At 35.6% G+C, this 17419-nt stretch overlaps 1 protein-coding gene and 1 pseudogene across 1 annotated transcript; one reads left to right on the forward strand and one right to left on the reverse strand.

The window, feature by feature from the left end:
* The first annotated feature begins 193 nt into the window (after positions 1-193).
* LOC132124001 (3-ketoacyl-CoA thiolase B, peroxisomal-like) lies at positions 194-4049 on the forward strand. The gene is made up of 12 exons (XM_059534719.1): positions 194-473; positions 551-644; positions 1468-1525; positions 1607-1686; positions 1795-1837; positions 2216-2314; positions 2398-2478; positions 2595-2785; positions 2863-3042; positions 3190-3245; positions 3328-3473; positions 3623-4049. Exons 1-12 carry the CDS (start codon positions 321-323, stop codon positions 3696-3698), a joined length of 1257 nt encoding a protein of 418 aa, XP_059390702.1. The 5' UTR covers positions 194-320; the 3' UTR covers positions 3699-4049.
* Positions 4050-8219: 4170 nt separating this feature from the next.
* Positions 8220-14472, reverse strand: LOC132123876 (deleted in lung and esophageal cancer protein 1-like; annotated as a pseudogene).
* Positions 14473-17419: the final 2947 nt, after the last annotated feature.

Below are 17419 nucleotides of genomic sequence, written 5' to 3' on the forward strand. Positions count from 1 at the left end.
TATATATATATTTATAAAAATTTCAAAAGTTTATAAAAATGTCAATACTTTTATCTTAATTCTCGTAATAAAAGATCATTTCTTTTTGCATTTAAAAACTCCACAATGATTTGTAACTTACTTCATTCCCCATAATTCCATGCGAAAACGTCATAACGCTCTAGCCAATGATATCCAGTCTGACCAGAGAAGCAAAGTTCACCAGGAAACATCATTAGAAATGTAGAGCATAGTTCATGCATCAGACCCCGTGAACCATCTTTGTATATCTCAATAAACGGTTATCATTTTATTTTATCTTATCTTATTTTTTTCCGAAAATGCACAGAGTGCAGGTTTTGTCAGGACATCTGTCGTCAAATAGTCGTGTGGGAATGAGGCAGTGCAGCGCTTTGGCTGCTGATCCAAATGATATCGTTGTGGTTCATGGACTACGAACAGCCATCGGCCGAGCGAAGAGAGGGTCTTTTAAGGTGGGTTATCGCTCGATATGACAATTGACAGTGACATTCACAGTATTCTCTATTAAAGTCTGTCTTTTTGATTTTAGGACACTACCCCAGATGAGCTTCTCAGTGCCGTGATGAGTGCAGTGCTGAAGGATGTGGGACTGAGACCCTCTTTACTAGGGGATGTGTGTGTTGGTAAGATGACAGCTAGCCTGATCAAAATAAGATATACTAAACAAAATAATGGCATATATGAACACTGATTAAATGCATAGTTCACCCAAAAATATTGTTTTCTGAAAATGTACTCACCCTCAGGTCATCCAAGATGTAGATGTAGATTTTGGAGAAATTTAAAATTACATCACTTGCTCACCAATGGACCTTCTGCATTAAATGTGTGCCATCAGAATGAGAGTCCAAACAACTGATAGAAACAACATTTGTGAAGTGAAAAGATACAAGTCCTCTGTCCATAACATTGCTTTCTCCAGTGAGAAAGAAGTCTTGTCTGAATCGGGAGAGAAATATGCACAGATCAAGCACCATTTACAAGCAAAAACAGTCCAAAACAGATCTAAACAATGTTGGTTGCTTTTGGTGTGAGAGAACAACAGGGGATTCATTTCTTCACTGGAGGAAGCGTTATGAACCTACAGATTTTGGTCAGATGCAGTGGTTTAAAGTTAAAACGCCTTAATGATAAAATTGTTTATTATAAACGCAACAGCTTTTCGCTTTGCAAGACATTAATTGATGGACTGGAATCATGTTGATTACTTGTAAAGTTTTGTGATGTTTTTATCAGCTGATTCGACTTTCTTTCTGACGCCCCCCATTCACTGCAGGGGATCCACATGTGAGCAAGTGACGTAATGTGATTTTTTCAATAAAGAAACAAACTCATTAATATCTTGGATAGCCTGAGAGTGAATACATTTTCAGCAAATTTTCATTTTTGGTTTAACTGGTCCTTTAACATAATATACATTAATATACACTTACTGCTATTTTTCAGGCAATGTACTACAACCTGGTGCAGGTGCACTGATGGCTCGAGTCGCACAATTTTTTAGGTAAAATGAGTAATTGAATAATAAATCAAGATATTGCTAAACATTTGAATTAGCTATAAAATACTTTTTTTTATCTTTCAGTGGCTTTCCTGAGTCTGTACCAGTCTATACTGTGAACAGGCAGTGCTCTTCTGGACTACAAGCACTTTTTAATATTGCAGGTAAAAATTACAATTTAACCTGCAAAATGGCCCGTTTGGGCCGAACCATAAGAAAATACAAGATTATAGTATTATAGTAGGATTACAGGTTTTTTTCCCGGTTTTAAGGTGGGATCAGAGGAGGTTCGTATGACCTGGGACTTGCCTGTGGGTTAGTATGCTACACTTGTATTTGTTGATTTCAGCAATTGAAGTAAAAGATGTCGCATGAATCATTGCGTAAAGTAGATGTAAAGTATTTACTTGAAGATTTTAAGTTGCTTTTATTGCTGCTGCTAAATCCAACTGAGACCTCTTTCAGGGTCTTAATTATTATTATTTTTTGTTTTGATTATTGTAAATTACAGTTGTAGTATCAAAAAAATATATTTTTTAATTACGTTTTTTTATTAATATTATTTTTAATTGTGTGTTAATGTGCATGTCTATTTTTTATTGCTATAAATCGCTTTGTTATCCATGTAAAGCCTGTAAAGCTACTTGAATCTGAATCTTATAGCTCATCAACTTTTCCTTTTTTTAATGCTAGTGTGGAGAGCATGTCCCTTCGTTCACCGAATAACCCTGGAGACATCAGCCCCCGACTGATGGACAACGAGAAAGCCAGGGACTGCATCATTCCCATGGGGTATGCCCGTTATTCTTTTATCCTGTTTTTATATTTACATTAAAATATGGGTTTCTCTTAGTTTTCTGTGTGTTTTCTTTCAGAATAACCTCAGAGAACGTTGCTGAGAGATTTGGCATCACTAGGGAAAAACAGGACCGCTTTGCTCTCAGCTCCCAACAAAAGTAACTGCCGCCATGACATTTATAGAGCATTTATAAATTCTAGTTGTTGGGATTTAGCAAAAATACATTCAAAACAGCTCAAAGGACTAATCATTTGTGGACTTTTATAATACTAGGGCAGCCATGGCACAGAAAAGGGGCTTGTTTGAGCAAGAGATCACACCAGTCACTACTAAATTTGTAGACGAAAATGGTACTGAGCGCACAATCACTGTCACAAAGGATGATGGGATCCGGCCTGGGACTACCTTGGAAGGCCTTGCCAAACTGCGACCAGCATTTAAAGAAACCGGCAGCACCACAGCAGGTGTGCATATGCAGAAGTTTTGAAAAACGAAATAAGTCATTAAATTCCACAACTCAGTTCTTCCGCTCCCATTGCAGGCAATGCCAGTCAGGTGAGTGATGGCGCAGCAGCGGTGCTAATTGGCCGGAGATCTACAGTGGAGAAACTGGGACTTCCTGTTTTTGGGGTGCTGAGGGCGTGCGCTGTGGTGGGTGTTCCACCGGACGTTATGGGCATTGGCCCAGCCTATGCCATCCCAGAAGCCCTGAACCAGGCTGGTGAGAGTACAGTTGCCTCACAGGCTCAAATGAGGCATTTATATTCTAATAGTTATCATGCTTAAATGTATTGAAAGAGAATTCTCATTTTCATTATTCATAAATAATGGTTGTAAATGAAGCGTGATATTGCATTTGCTTGTGCAGGGTTGACTGTGGATGATATTGATGTGTTTGAGATCAACGAAGCATTTGCTAGTCAGGTGACTTAGATTTTCTTGGATATCCCTAAATTATTCCACTACTTTCCTGCTATTAAGAACAGCAGCCTTCCCAATTTTCTAGGCTGTGTATTCTGTGGAAAAACTGGGCATTCCTATGGAGAAAGTGAATCCTAATGGAGGAGCCATTGCTCTTGGTCATCCACTGGGCTGCACTGGTGCTCGACAGGTCGTGACTTTGCTCAATGAGCTCAAACGCAGACGCAAGAGGTGAACACACATAAAAAGTCATACAGAAGAGTCCTATGAATTATTCCTCCCTCCCCCCCTAAATTCCATTCATTTTTTTCCCCCAAATTTGGACTTTTCCATTCAGATTTTGGTTGATTTTATTACAGTGTTGTGTTTTCTTGTTGCAGAGGGTATGGTGTGGTGTCCATGTGCATTGGGACTGGAATGGGAGCGGCTGCAGTTTTCGAGTATCCTGGCCAGTGATAAAAGCCCTAGTGAAAAATCCCAAGATGCAAATCTCCAGATGACACACAGAGAAACTAACAAGTCACAAATTATTTTTAATCAAGCTGCTAGAAGTCTAACAGTGAACACAAGCAGAAAGCGTACACGTCTTATTTAGTGCGTATCAGTGGCTGTTTGCCTTACTTTTGAGGATGTTCAACACTTTCAGATCTCTCTTTAAAGTGCCTTGCATTTCAACTGTGATAACAGATCATGGAAACAGACATGTTTGTATCTGTAAGAGCAATCGGAATAACAGCTTTAATCTCTTTGATTTGTGACATTAATCTGATCTGCTCTTGCCTTCTGATATGGATGTAATGGAAGAATTAGAATCTGTTTTGTGGGCCGGTGTAATTTGCAAAGGTTTGTAATGCATCTCATTTGTTCGAATAAAAATGATTTATGCATGAAACTTGTGTTTAAAATGCCAGGTATACTACCTTTCAAAAGTTTAGGGTCAGTAAGTTGTTGTTTTTTTGTTGTTTTAAGAAAATCATATATTTATTCAGAAAGGATGCATTCAATTGATCAAAAGATTTATTTTCAAATTAAAAGCTGTTTTTTTTTTACTTTCTATTCATTGAAGAATCCTGTCAAAAAATGTATCATGGTTTTCACAAAAATATTAAGCAGCACAACTGTTGAATTTTTTTCAGGAATACATTACATTTTAAAATGTGTTAAAATAGAACAGTAGTTAGTTATGTTTAAAATATTACACAATATTTGTTTTTGCTTTATTTTTGATCAAATAAATACAGCCTGGGCAAGACATAAAAATAAAAACGTAAAAATCTTACTGACCCCAAACTTTTGAACAGTTACTGTCTAAAGTCAGTGATTAACTACAATTTGACCTTTGAACCTCGGTCTGAAAATATATAAAAGGCCATTTGAAATTTGCTTGTGTTTTTTTTATGTTGTTCTTTAATATTCTTTTTCATTAAAAGAATGCAACTTTCACAAATACAGAATTTGACGTAAACCGATATCAGAGTCTAATCAAAGTAATGAATTTCTATACAGAGAGAGAAAGACACACATTTCAGTTCTCCTGACTTTTATATGAAACTCAGTGTTTTGTCAGGGTTTCAGAATTTGAATACAAACTATCATCAAATGATCCTCTTCCATTGACCTTCAGAACAAGCGTTATCTCCCCAAGAAACCCCCATACTGTGATGATTGCCTGGAAATCTTTGTGATCACGGTGGAGAAAATGCTTTTAGTATGAAGTTTAAGACTATATTATATTTAAACCAATTCAGTTAAATAATGGAGTGTTCAGTGGACTGAACTTCGAGCTTCAAACTCAACCAAAATCTTCATCCACCACAGTTACATTACAGTAATATCCTTTTTCTACTGCGTGATTGGTTGTGTGTGTATCAGGTGAGGTGGACTGATCTGCAGCAGCTACTTACAGAATGGTGGGTCTACAAGAGCTTTTAACACCGGAGTCTCCTGAACACTTCATTGCAACCTTCGGCATCTAGACACAAAAATATGAGCTCAAATAGATACAAAGTGATTGCCATGATTGTAAAGATCAGACAGAGTTAGAGCTGCAATCTGTTATGACAGCAACCTTCACAAAGTAGATGCAACTACATGGTGATTGCACTCCACAGTTGTTTTGTCCAAAGCCAAATCTTTTTACCTGTAAGTGCGGTCCAGTAGAGGTCTATTGTAGAGGTAGACATCTTTGACAGTTGTTTGTCCAACACAGCAGGTGCCAAAATCCACATTGGAACTTGAAAGGTCCAGTCTTCAGTGTCACATAATCGTTCTGAAATATTCTAATATGATGATACTCAAGAAGCGTTTCTTATTTTCACTAATATTGAAAAGAGTTGTGCTGCTTAATATATTCTTGTAGACAATGCAATACATATTTTTTTCAAGATTCGTGATAAATGAATCACTGCTCCATGTGTGTTCATGGTGCATGTGTGTTCACTGCTGTGTGTGTGCCCTTTGGATGGGTTAAATGCAGAGCTCGAATTCTGAGTATGGGTCACCAAACTTGGCTGTAAGTCACATCACTTTCGTCAAATAGAAAGTAAAAAAAAAAAAAAAACATTTATTTGAAAAATTAATCTTTTGTGACAATAGAAATGTCTTTACTTTCATTTTTTTAAATCAATTGAATGCATCATTGCTAAATAATAGTATTAATTTGAATAAAATAATTTACAAATATATATATATATTATTGACTCTAAACTTTAAAACTAATATAATAATAATAATAATAATCACGGTTTAAAGTTCAACTGAAAAATTACTTGGAAAAAATACAAATGTTTTTTTTAAATATAAATGTATTAAATTATACAAAATTTAATTTTAATAATAATAAATTTTTCCCCTATAAATACTTGTTGGAATGAGGCTATTGTTCCAGGACAAAATGACTACCACAAGATGGGGACAGGATGGCAAAATTATTACCCATCATCATCTTCAGGTGCAATAGGCTTGAATATTGTGTTTAAAGCTCTATTTTTAATACCAGCTTTTCGAACCTCAAAAGGAGCTTTTTGATCTAAGACTTATTTTAATTATTTACAGGAGCTAACTTATGCGTGTGCACACACCTATAATGCTGTTATTGCTGTACTGAATGGTCAAACTCTGCCGAAACTGTAGTGTCCTTTCTCCAGCATCATTGCACAGAAGAGTAGCAGAAGGCTGAGCATCTGATTCCTCACATGCTTCATTCAGACAGGTCAGGAGTGAAGATGAATTACGGAAAGCCACCTTAACCTGCAAAATAAAATGATTATCAAAATCACTTCTGAGCTCAGGCATTGCTAGGGCATCACTAAGTGATTGCTATATCAACAGATGAATTGCACACATTTGTAACTCACGCAGCAGGTTTTACATTAGAAATATTTACAATATTTAGCAATATTACAATAAATTCAGCCTCGGTGTGCATAAGAGACTAGATAAATGGTTCATTCAAAGTTAATATTGTTTTTAAAATAATAGTTTTGTACTAATACTGAAACAATTTGGAATAAAGATATGTACCGTACCTTTCAGAGTTTTTATCCAATTGTGAAGGACAGCATCCAGTAAAGTACTCTGCTTCAACAGTGATCAGAGCAGTAATAGCAGTGTCGTTAGTTATCAGCAACTGCCGTTTGATAGATTTGTCAATGACGACTGGCTCATGCTCACTAAAGTCCAGTGTGACTGTTTGGTGATCGCCATCCTTTGAATTAACACTAAATATGTAACAGTGAAAAAGACAAGTGATATTGAAACAATGTCTTAATAAGAAATATATATATATACCGATGCCTAGTGAATTAAATATTACCTAAAATGCAGATTTGCATTACATAAATGTGTTTTATTTTCTGTGAGTTATGAGTGAGTTATACCACACCACGGGTTAACATCACTTTTACATTCTTTCCAGACAATGGACACTGGCTTGGGTTTTTTGAACAAGATAAAACCATCTTGAGATAAACACATCATATAAACTGTCTCACCTTGCTCCAGGTAAAGTGGGCCGGCAGTAGTGTTCGGTTAAACAAGGTAACACTGTCTGTCTGTCTGGACCATCTACACACAGATCAGTCAACACCAGCTTACAGCTCAGCAAGCACACCTGAGGAGACTGGACGACTGCTCGTACAGAGAGATGACTACAGACAAACAAATGCACACCTCCACTCAAATATGTGAAAAAATAACTGCTTTTCATGAGGTAACATTTCTGTAGTATTCTCTTCTCGTAGATCAGACACAATATGACAAACGATGTGACTAATTTCCTCACTAGCCAGTGCCGTTGAGCACAGTAAGCTGCAGGACTGACTCAAAACGCTGGCAGAACAGGGCCCTGAAGACCACATCCACATTGCAGGACGCCAGGGGAGGCAGCACACCTTTATTTGGATTCATATACACCTGAACACATGTCAATATCAATAGGAGAGATGCTCTCACTTCCCATTTGCAGCAAAATCCAAACTGGGCACATTCACTAAGCAATGTGCACCCTGAGACACCATATTAAATCTACTGAATTTGAATGAAACGGTAAAACATTATTTGCTAAAGAGAACATTTGTGATAGCCTCCACATAACACATAACATACAGAGAATAAATTATTGGGCACACATTAGAAATCATTTATTTGTTTTGTTTATTCATTAATAGACTTATAAACTACCTTTCAAGTTTGGAGTCTGTAAGATGTTTTATTGTTTATGACTTAAGTTTCTTATGCTCACCAAGGACACATGTATTTGATCATTAAACACAGTAAAAAGAGCAATATTGTAAAATATTATTACAGTTAACATTAACTGTTTTCTATTTTTATATATTTTAAAATGTAAGCTATTTCCTGTTATAATCAATGTTGCAAACAGTTGTGCTGCTTAATATTTTTGTATTTTTTTCTTTGATGAATATAAAGCTCAAAAGAACAGCAATGAAACAGAAACAGTTTTTACTGTCACTACTGATCAACTTTATGTGTCCTTCATACAAGTATTACCTTCTTTAAGAAAATCTTACTGACTCCAGACGTTTGAACAGTATATCTGTTTGTTCATACATTCATTTACTGATACACAATGCTCTGAACTATTTATCCTGTTGAAGGCTTCACTTCAATTACATGACTGTCAATACATTCAAAGTGAATGACTGATTGTCACTGATTCTGGCTGGATCGAGAACGTCCATGATCACCAACTGGCAGACACTGTGGTAGTCTTTTAACTGAGACAGATAGAAAAAAAATTGTTTAGAGAGTTATTTTAGTATCATTTGATATACTGCTATTTGAGTGCACATACATCTTTTGGACAGTATGTGAGCAGGAACTCATGTTCCTGTGCAGGGCTAAGGATCCCATCACTGGAGTAATGCTGAACAGATGATGCTGAATTCTGAAGGGGTCTAGAGTCTCTTCAGACAACAGACATTTAAGGTTAGGTTTCATGATCTGCCAGTGGTACGGGAGATCCAAGTGTCAACACATAAACAAAAATATGATTTACAAATATGCCAGTGAGTATCTGCTGTACATACTATTCTGTGTTTACACAGATATGTGTAGGGAACTCACGCATTGTTTTTCACAACCACTGTCTTCTGTAAAGTGGAATGTGGATTGGTTGGGTCGACTCTGACATATGGTCAGCCGTGATATCACACAGCTCCCCAGATTCAGGCAGATCCTCTCCGCCTGGCATTGATACCACAGTGATCAGCTGACCTGTACCTGAAAAAAGCCATTGAAACATGTACACATATATCTTTTTGGAAATGTCTTAAATTTCATTGTGACATAATTGTTTCTTTACCGTGCAGGGTTATGTCCTTCACTTGGCAGTTGTCACAGACAATGGTGAAGTCCTGGGAAGAGAGCTCAGTAGATGTGGAGAAAAAAACATTCTAAACATTACAAAGATTAAATTAATAAACATCCACAATTACAGAGTCACAGAATAGCAGATTAGTGAATATAAATAAAATCTGAGCAACATCAGACTGTATTCAGATCTATAAATATGTGCTCAGTAACATCCCACCTTACTGAAAGTGGCCTGTCCAGAGAGAAGACCGAAAATAGAGGGACTGATAGCAAAGGGAGGCTGTTCTGCAAAAGTAGACTTCACTGCAGACTGAGACACACACAGAATGACCACTTATGACCGTTAAACAAATTACTAAAACAGACCAAAAGCAACAATGGTTAAAGTCACAATGTAACAGAAGTAGTGACAGATCTTTTCTTCTGTTTTGTTTCATACATCCAAGTGAAAGTAGTAAAAAAGTAGGACGAAGATTTCTGTCGGATCTATTGGTCTGTTGGAAGAACAGGCCATTTTTAAAGCAGAGTAAATGATTGGAGATGTCCAGCTCAAGTCACCAGTTTGTTATTTCATCAAGTTTTGATCATTTATAAAAACAGAATTACATTTTGATTGAAAATTATGAGCTCAAATAAAAAAGAAAAAAGAAAATTAGTTAACAATAAGATCAAAAACATGCATTCTGAAAATAGATTTCATTTTTACTTTAAGACATTGTTTGTAGTCAGTTTATGTAAGTAGGTTCAGTTGTGCAACGGTTTAACGGTTTATTTAAACCCGCAGATTTTATATATATATATATATATATATATATACAACCCAAATTCCGGAAAAGTTGGGACGTTTTTTAAATTTTCATAAAATGAAAACTAAAGGAATTTCAAATCACATGAGCCAATATTTTATTCACAATAGAACATAGATAACTTAGCAAATGTTTAAACTGAGAAATTTTACACTTTTATCCACTTAATTAGCTCATTTAAAATTTAATGCCTGCTACAGGTCTCAAAAAAGTTGGCACGGGGCAACAAATGGCTAAAAAAGCAAGCAGTTTTGAAAAGATTCAGCTGGGAGAACATCTAGTGATTAATTAAGTTAATTGATATCAGGTCTGTAACATGATTAGCTATAAAAGCTTTGTCTTAGAGAAGCAGAGTCTCTCAGAAGTAAAGATGGGCAGAGGCTCTCCAATCTGTGAAAGACTGCGTAAAAAAATTGTGGAAAACATGTTCCTCAACGTCAAATTGCAAAGGCTTTGCAAATCTCATCATCTACAGTGCATAACATCATCAAAAGATTCAGAGAAACTGGAAAAATCTCTGTGCGTAAGGGACAAGGCCGGAGACCTTTATTGGATGCCCGTGGTCTTCGGGCTCTCAGACGACACTGCATCACTCATCGGCATGATTGTGTCAATGACATTACTAAATGGGCCCAGGAATACTTTCAGAAACCACTGTCGGTAAACACAATCCGCCGTGCCATCAGCAGATGCCAACTAAAGCTCTATCATGCAAAAAGGAAGCCATATGTGAACATGGTCCAGAAGCGCCGTCGTGTCCTGTGGGCCAAGGCTCATTTAAAATGGACTATTTCAAAGTGGAATAGTGTTTTATGGTCAGACGAGTCCAAATTTGACATTCTTGTTGGAAATCACGGACGCCGTGTCCTCCGGGCTAAAGAGGAGGGAGACCTTCCGGCATGTTATCAGCGTTCAGTTCAAAAGCCAGCATCTCTGATGGTATGGGGGTGCATAAGTGCATACGGTATGGGCAGCTTGCATGTTTTGGAAGGCTCTGTGAATGCTGAAAGGTATATAAAGGTTTTAGAGCAACATATGCTTCCCTCCAAACAACGTCTATTTCAGGGAAGGCCTTGTTTATTTCAGCAGGACAATGCAAAACCACATACTGCAGCTATAACAACAGCATGGCTTCGTCGTAGAAGAGTCCGGGTGCTAACCTGGCCTGCCTGCAGTCCAGATCTTTCACCTATAGAGAACATTTGGCGCATCATTAAACGAAAAATACGTCAAAGACGACCACGAACTCTTCAGCAGCTGGAAATCTATATAAGGCAAGAATGGGACCAAATTCCAACAGCAAAACTCCAGCAACTCATAGCCTCAATGCCCAGACGTCTTCAAACTGTTTTGAAAAGAAAAGGAGATGCTACACCATGGTAAACATGCCCCGTCCCAACTATTTTGAGACCTGTAGCAGAAATCAAAATTGAAATGAGCTCATTTTGTGCATAAAATTGTAAACTTTCTCAGTTTAAACATTTGCTATGTTATCTATGTTCTATTGTGAATAAAATATTGGCTCATGTGATTTGAAAGTCTTTTAGTTTTCATTTTATTAAAATTTAAAAAACGACCCAACTTTTCCGGAATTCGGGTTGTATATATATATATATATATATATATATATATATATATAAATATATATATATATATAAATTGAATTGTAGAAAATATTAGATTTACTGGAATACACAATAATATTGTCACCGAAAGGAATCTTAACTATGAACTTAAAGAGTTTCCATGTTGACATTTGCTTGCTTAAGGCTTGAGGCAGGCCACGGTTTCTTAGGCATTACACAGAATGTTCATTCAGTACTTCATTCGCACCTCTCCCCACAGGCAGCAATGATTCAACTTTGAATCCCTTATAATAGATCAATATCAAAACAAGCCAAATCAAGATATTTTCAATTTCAGTTGGGTCCAAATAACTTTGGACTCCACTGACTTTCATTGTTGTTTTTCATTTTTTGGTGAACTATTCATTTAAGATCTAGATGTTGAAAGAGTTCAGTTTATTTTGACTGACAGGTGAATATTGGAGGTGGTGTGCGGGCCTCTGTCGGTATAATGAAAGGATACGGCACCTGCATCGCCGCAACCAGAACGTCCTCATAGTCAGCCAGAGAGTCTGGAGCAAAATGCACCATACACTGGCAACTCATTCCAGGAGCGACAGTTCCCCCCTCACCAGGGAACCTGTCTGTGAAACATAAAGCTTTGTTACACAGTTTCTTATCTTGATCGCAAAGCAGATAATCAGTGGTAGTAATTATTCATATTTTTAACAATAGATGTCGCTGTTTCCCTATTCTGCCTCCTCGAGCTGCAGGGTAAAAACCAAAGAATTATTAAACTAAGTGAAAATGAGAAATGTTGCTGTGGCAACTATAAAATAAGGTTTAAGTTTATATATATATATATATATATATATATATATATATATATATATATATATATATATATATATATATATATATATATATATATATATATATATATATATATATATATATATATATATATATATATATATATATAATTTTAATACAGTTGTAGGGATATTCTGAATATTCAGGGATATTCATGTTGTCATCATTTACTCACCCTCGTGTTGTTCCAAACTTGTATGTGTTTTTTTCTTCTATCGAACAGAAAAGAAGCCATTTGCTGGTAGCCCTTGACTTACATAGTGTTTTTTTATACTATGGAAGTCAAAGGCTAACAGCAAAAGTTTGGTTACCAAGATTCAACAAAATATCTTATTTTGTGTTCATCAGAATAAAGAAACTCATACAGTTTTGGAACAACTTCAAAGTGAGTAAGTGCTGACAGAATTACATTTTTGGGTGAACTATGTTTTTAATTTTACCTGAAGTAATGAAAAGGATTTTAAAGGTTTTAGTTTTAGTTAACATTAAAAACCCTGCCATTTCCTCTAGTTCAGTTCAGCTTCAATGCAAATCATGCAGAGAACCCCTGGCGACATAAATGAGTCTTTCATGAGGTCAGGTGCTTTTTTTTATTATTTATACTCACCCAAACCAACAGAGAAGTGTGGGGAGGTTGGAGAAAACATTTGAATGTGATGGCTAATCACAATGATGTTTTTGAGCTCCACCCGTCTACAGAAAACAGTAGGTACTTCTAAGAACTGAAAACATACCGAACTGGAAAGACACCATTCAGAAGTTACCCAGTAGGGAAACTTTAATGAACTTTTACAATTGGGATCATATAGTACAAAGGAAAAACCTTACATTATTGACTTAAGTCAATAAAAACATGCAGTACACAGTCAAAAGTTTATAATTTCATACATTTCATGTTGTATGAATATAACTAATCATTCAAATTTACCAAAATGAATGAAATATAAGGTGCTTTTTGTACCTCGTAGACGTGTCCTACTCTGTAGTCAGTGAAGATGATCACAGGTGGTTTCGCAGTGAAGATGGGAGAGAAAGGAAAGGGAATTTTGTGATAATAATAGCTTATAATAAGTTAATTCCCAAATCAATAAACAGAATATTTATTCTACTATGCATCCTAAGCTGACATGCCTTGATTACTAAATCAATACTGTAAAAAATAAAAATGCAGTAGTTTTAGTAGTAGTTGTATAACTGTCCATCAGTTTATGTGCAGTAAACTAGAATAATTTATTAATTTACAGAACACATTTGTTCACTTAGAAATTAACCACAGGAAAAGGTGTTTAAAAATGGTGACCAGTCACAGCAATTCAAATATATACTTTCCCACATACAGTCAAATATTTGAACCTAATTTCTTGCAGTACATGCTTTGTTTCAACTGCCCAGCCACACTTGAAGTATCTAATTCAAACGGGATCTTTTGTTCTGTTTTTGACTGCCAAGAAGCAGAAAACAGTCTTGTGATTCTTTGGCCACTGTGAAGGGAAAATGTCCTCATTCAAATAGCCAAAGACATTTCAGTTGGCCCAGACAAGTGAAACGGGCAATGGAGTGATTCATTTGAAAAGAAATGTATCAATACATGCAGATCAGCATTTCTAATACAATGGGTGTGATCTGTTTCTTGAGTGTTCATGTATTATATTTCCCCTACCCAAGCTGCATAAATATTATGGCAATAATGGTTGAATAAAGCTGACCTAAGTCAGACTTAGCTGTCTAAGTCTGTGTTAGTGAGCACTTCTCCTTTGCCGAGATAATCCATCCACCTCACAGGTGTGGCATATCAAGATGCTGATTAGACAGCATGATTATTGCACAGGTGTGCCTTAGTGCACTTGATGGAGCTGGACTCTGCAGAGGAAGGGAGCGTGAGTGTCTGCTCTGATTGTTCCAGCAGGCTCTGGGCCTGAGTGTAACCATCATTCTCTGGTTCGGTGCAAATGTGCATATCATAAGAGATAGTTGGCTGGGCAAAGCCTGGAGTGAACTTGCCTGTGTAAAATGGGAAAATTACAGTATTATGGTATGCAATCTTATTATTTAAGTATGTTTTTACTTTATAGGTCATTGAAAAATTACCTAAATAAACAACTAAAGAAACCTACCTGGGGGAAGACCCAGCTGACGGTAGGCCTCTTCCATGATTCTGTTGTGTTCAGGGCCGGCCCGAGGCAAGTGAATTAAGCGGCTGCTTGCCCTCCCCCCAAGCTCAGTAGCTTTGATTAGAAAGACTTGCAGTCATAAAACAATTGTAATGTATTCATTTAGGAGTCAGCTACAATGCACACCTTATACATTTTTAATATATATTAAAATAAATTATAAATCATTCAGGTAAAAACGAGGCCCGTTTATCACTTTCAGGCACATTCCTGTTAAAGTTTTTTTTTTCTTCTTTTTTTTTTTTCAGGTCCCCTTACGAAAATTACCCATGGTTTTATCAATAACACCACAAATCATCGTTCTTGTAGCCATGGCAACTACAAATTAATCATGGTATTGTTACTTCAAATAATAATTTACAAAGAAGTATTAATATAGGCTACTGTAATCTTTTTTTGTTGTTGTTGCTATAAAAACAGACCTAAGCCATCAATAGCCTTTAAAATGACTTAAAATGCATTATATAAAAAACAATTAGGCAATAATGATTGGTTAATAATAACACTGTTAAAATACATAATGTAGGCACATACAAAATAAACAATTTATGTACATGTTATTACAAATGCCTGCACAGGGAGCCAAATGCCATGTAATTGCTGCTGTTACATTTTTGCTATATGACACAGCCTTTATAATTTCTTCAACAAAAACACATGCATAACTATACAATCCTGCTGTCCCGATGTTATCAGTGACTTTGCCTCCTGAAAAGCTAGGAAGGAACAATTTTGAGGTCATTGTTGTACAATTGTCATTGTTGAATCCTAGCTGATGTTCTTATGTTTGCTTTCATTATTTAAGTTTTAAACTATTTTTTGTAACATTATATTTTTTATTATATTAATGTTTGTCTATTTTGGTTTCATTTAAAAGATTGCACATTTAATGCACATTTGCATTTGGACATTTGCAAATCATTTATTTCATGTTTTGTGACATTTTGTATTCAGAAGTTTAAGAGTAAAGTAGGCTATGTTATTTAAGTATTGATTTTTATTTATTTATTTTGTATTTATACATAACCTCACTTGTATTCATTTATAATGTAACATTATAGCGTGACATTTGTGTCAATAATCTTGAAGCACAGGTGACTCCGCGTGGTGGGAGGGGGGCCCCCAAATCAAATTCTGCTTAGGGCCCCCAAGAGGCTCGGGCTGGCACTGGTTGTGTTCATGCTCCTTCTTTGCAGCAGCATGTGTGTCTCCAGCATGTCAGCGTTCTTAATCCGTCTGTTGCATTCAGAAAGCACCTAATAAAATCATAAAAATTCAGTAAAAAATTAAGGAGCCAACACTACTATTCAAAAGTTTAGGGTCAGTAAGTTTTTTTTTAAATAAATTTATTCTTTTATTCAGAAATAATAAATGCTGTTCTTTTGAACTTTCTATTCATGAAGGAGTCATAAAATTTCAAAAACACTAAAACTTTTATAAGTATATAGACATAGGACTATGTCACATTTTATACTTTGCTCAGATGTGAAGAGAGGCACCTGCTGCAGCTCTACCATATTTTCATGGTAGTTGTTGCTTCCTCTGTGTGATTTACTAAGATTAGAAACAGTGTCCCTCCCAAACACCTTTATGGTCTAAAGGTCGTTGAATATTCTGGCGAGTAGATGAGAAATGTCCTGTACACACAAAACCAATTACTTTCAAGCTAAAAAAAAAAAAAAAAACATTTATGACAGTTCACCCAAAAATGAAAATTACATAATTTATAATTAATATTTCAATGACCGACACGTGTGGTGCGTATAGCGAAGTAGGTTTATGGTGATATTTTATGGAAACGTGCCGTAAATTGGCTATTCATATGTCTCGTGACGGCAGAAATAATAAATACACTAAATAGCACTACGGAGAACTACCCTTTACTAAATAAAACTCCATGTTTATTTAGGACGTCACCATAGTAGCTAACAGTGCGAGCGAAGCCACCCAGAGGAAACTTCTAAAAAACAACAACAACAACAAAACTCCTTATCCAGAGTGATTTGTTTGAATTATCTTAACAAAAGAGACAATTAAAACTGCCACTAAATCTTACGGACTTTTAAACCACAAAATGTACACTGCTGTTTGAAGTCAGTAAGATTTTTTTTTTTAATTAATTACTAGCAAGTTATGCATTTAAGTGATAAAAAGTGACATTTATATTAAAAAAAATACAAGAGATAATACACAGCTTCGGTGCCACATTAATAAATGGCTTTTTAAAAATATATTAAAATAAAAATCATAATAATATTTCACATTCATTCTGTTTTTACTGTGATCAGATACATGCAGTCTTATAGGAGACTATAGAATAAGTAAATATGTTATTGATTTGCATTATAAACATCTAACAAAAACATTTTGTGTTTTTTCTTAAAAGGTGTTTTTGTGCCTTGTTTCCTTAAACTGTATTGTTACTTACACTTCAACAGGAATTACTCATTTTTAATTACATTTTAAGTGGTACATATGAGAGAAAATGCTTTTTTGTATAAGAGAAAATCATTTTTGAATTTTTGTACATTAGTGGTGCACATGGGATGGTATATATGCAACATGGCCATAAATTAATGTCATAACATGTTACCCAGTCCAAAAATAGCATGCACACCTTTTACATACCTGAAGATCAAGAATGGTTTGGCCGTTTTTAAGGGTGTGATAAAAGTTGCCAGACAGGATAATTGTCTAAATACCCATCATCATAAAGCAAAAAGGCTGTATGCTATTGAACTTCACACCCTCTTGTGCAGGTTTTGTGTTCTGATTTTGTCCCATCATGTCAGCAGATGCAACACAATCGCTCACAACAAATCTCTAATATGTAACATTTAACACTAAACAAATAAATAGTCTTCCATTTATACAAAGTCCCATATTCAGATAAATCCATCCTAAAGTGGAACATAAAAACAAAACAA

The sequence above is a fragment of the Carassius carassius genome, chromosome 42 (genome assembly GCF_963082965.1).
Source record: "Carassius carassius chromosome 42, fCarCar2.1, whole genome shotgun sequence".
Lineage (NCBI taxonomy): Eukaryota > Metazoa > Chordata > Actinopteri > Cypriniformes > Cyprinidae > Carassius > Carassius carassius.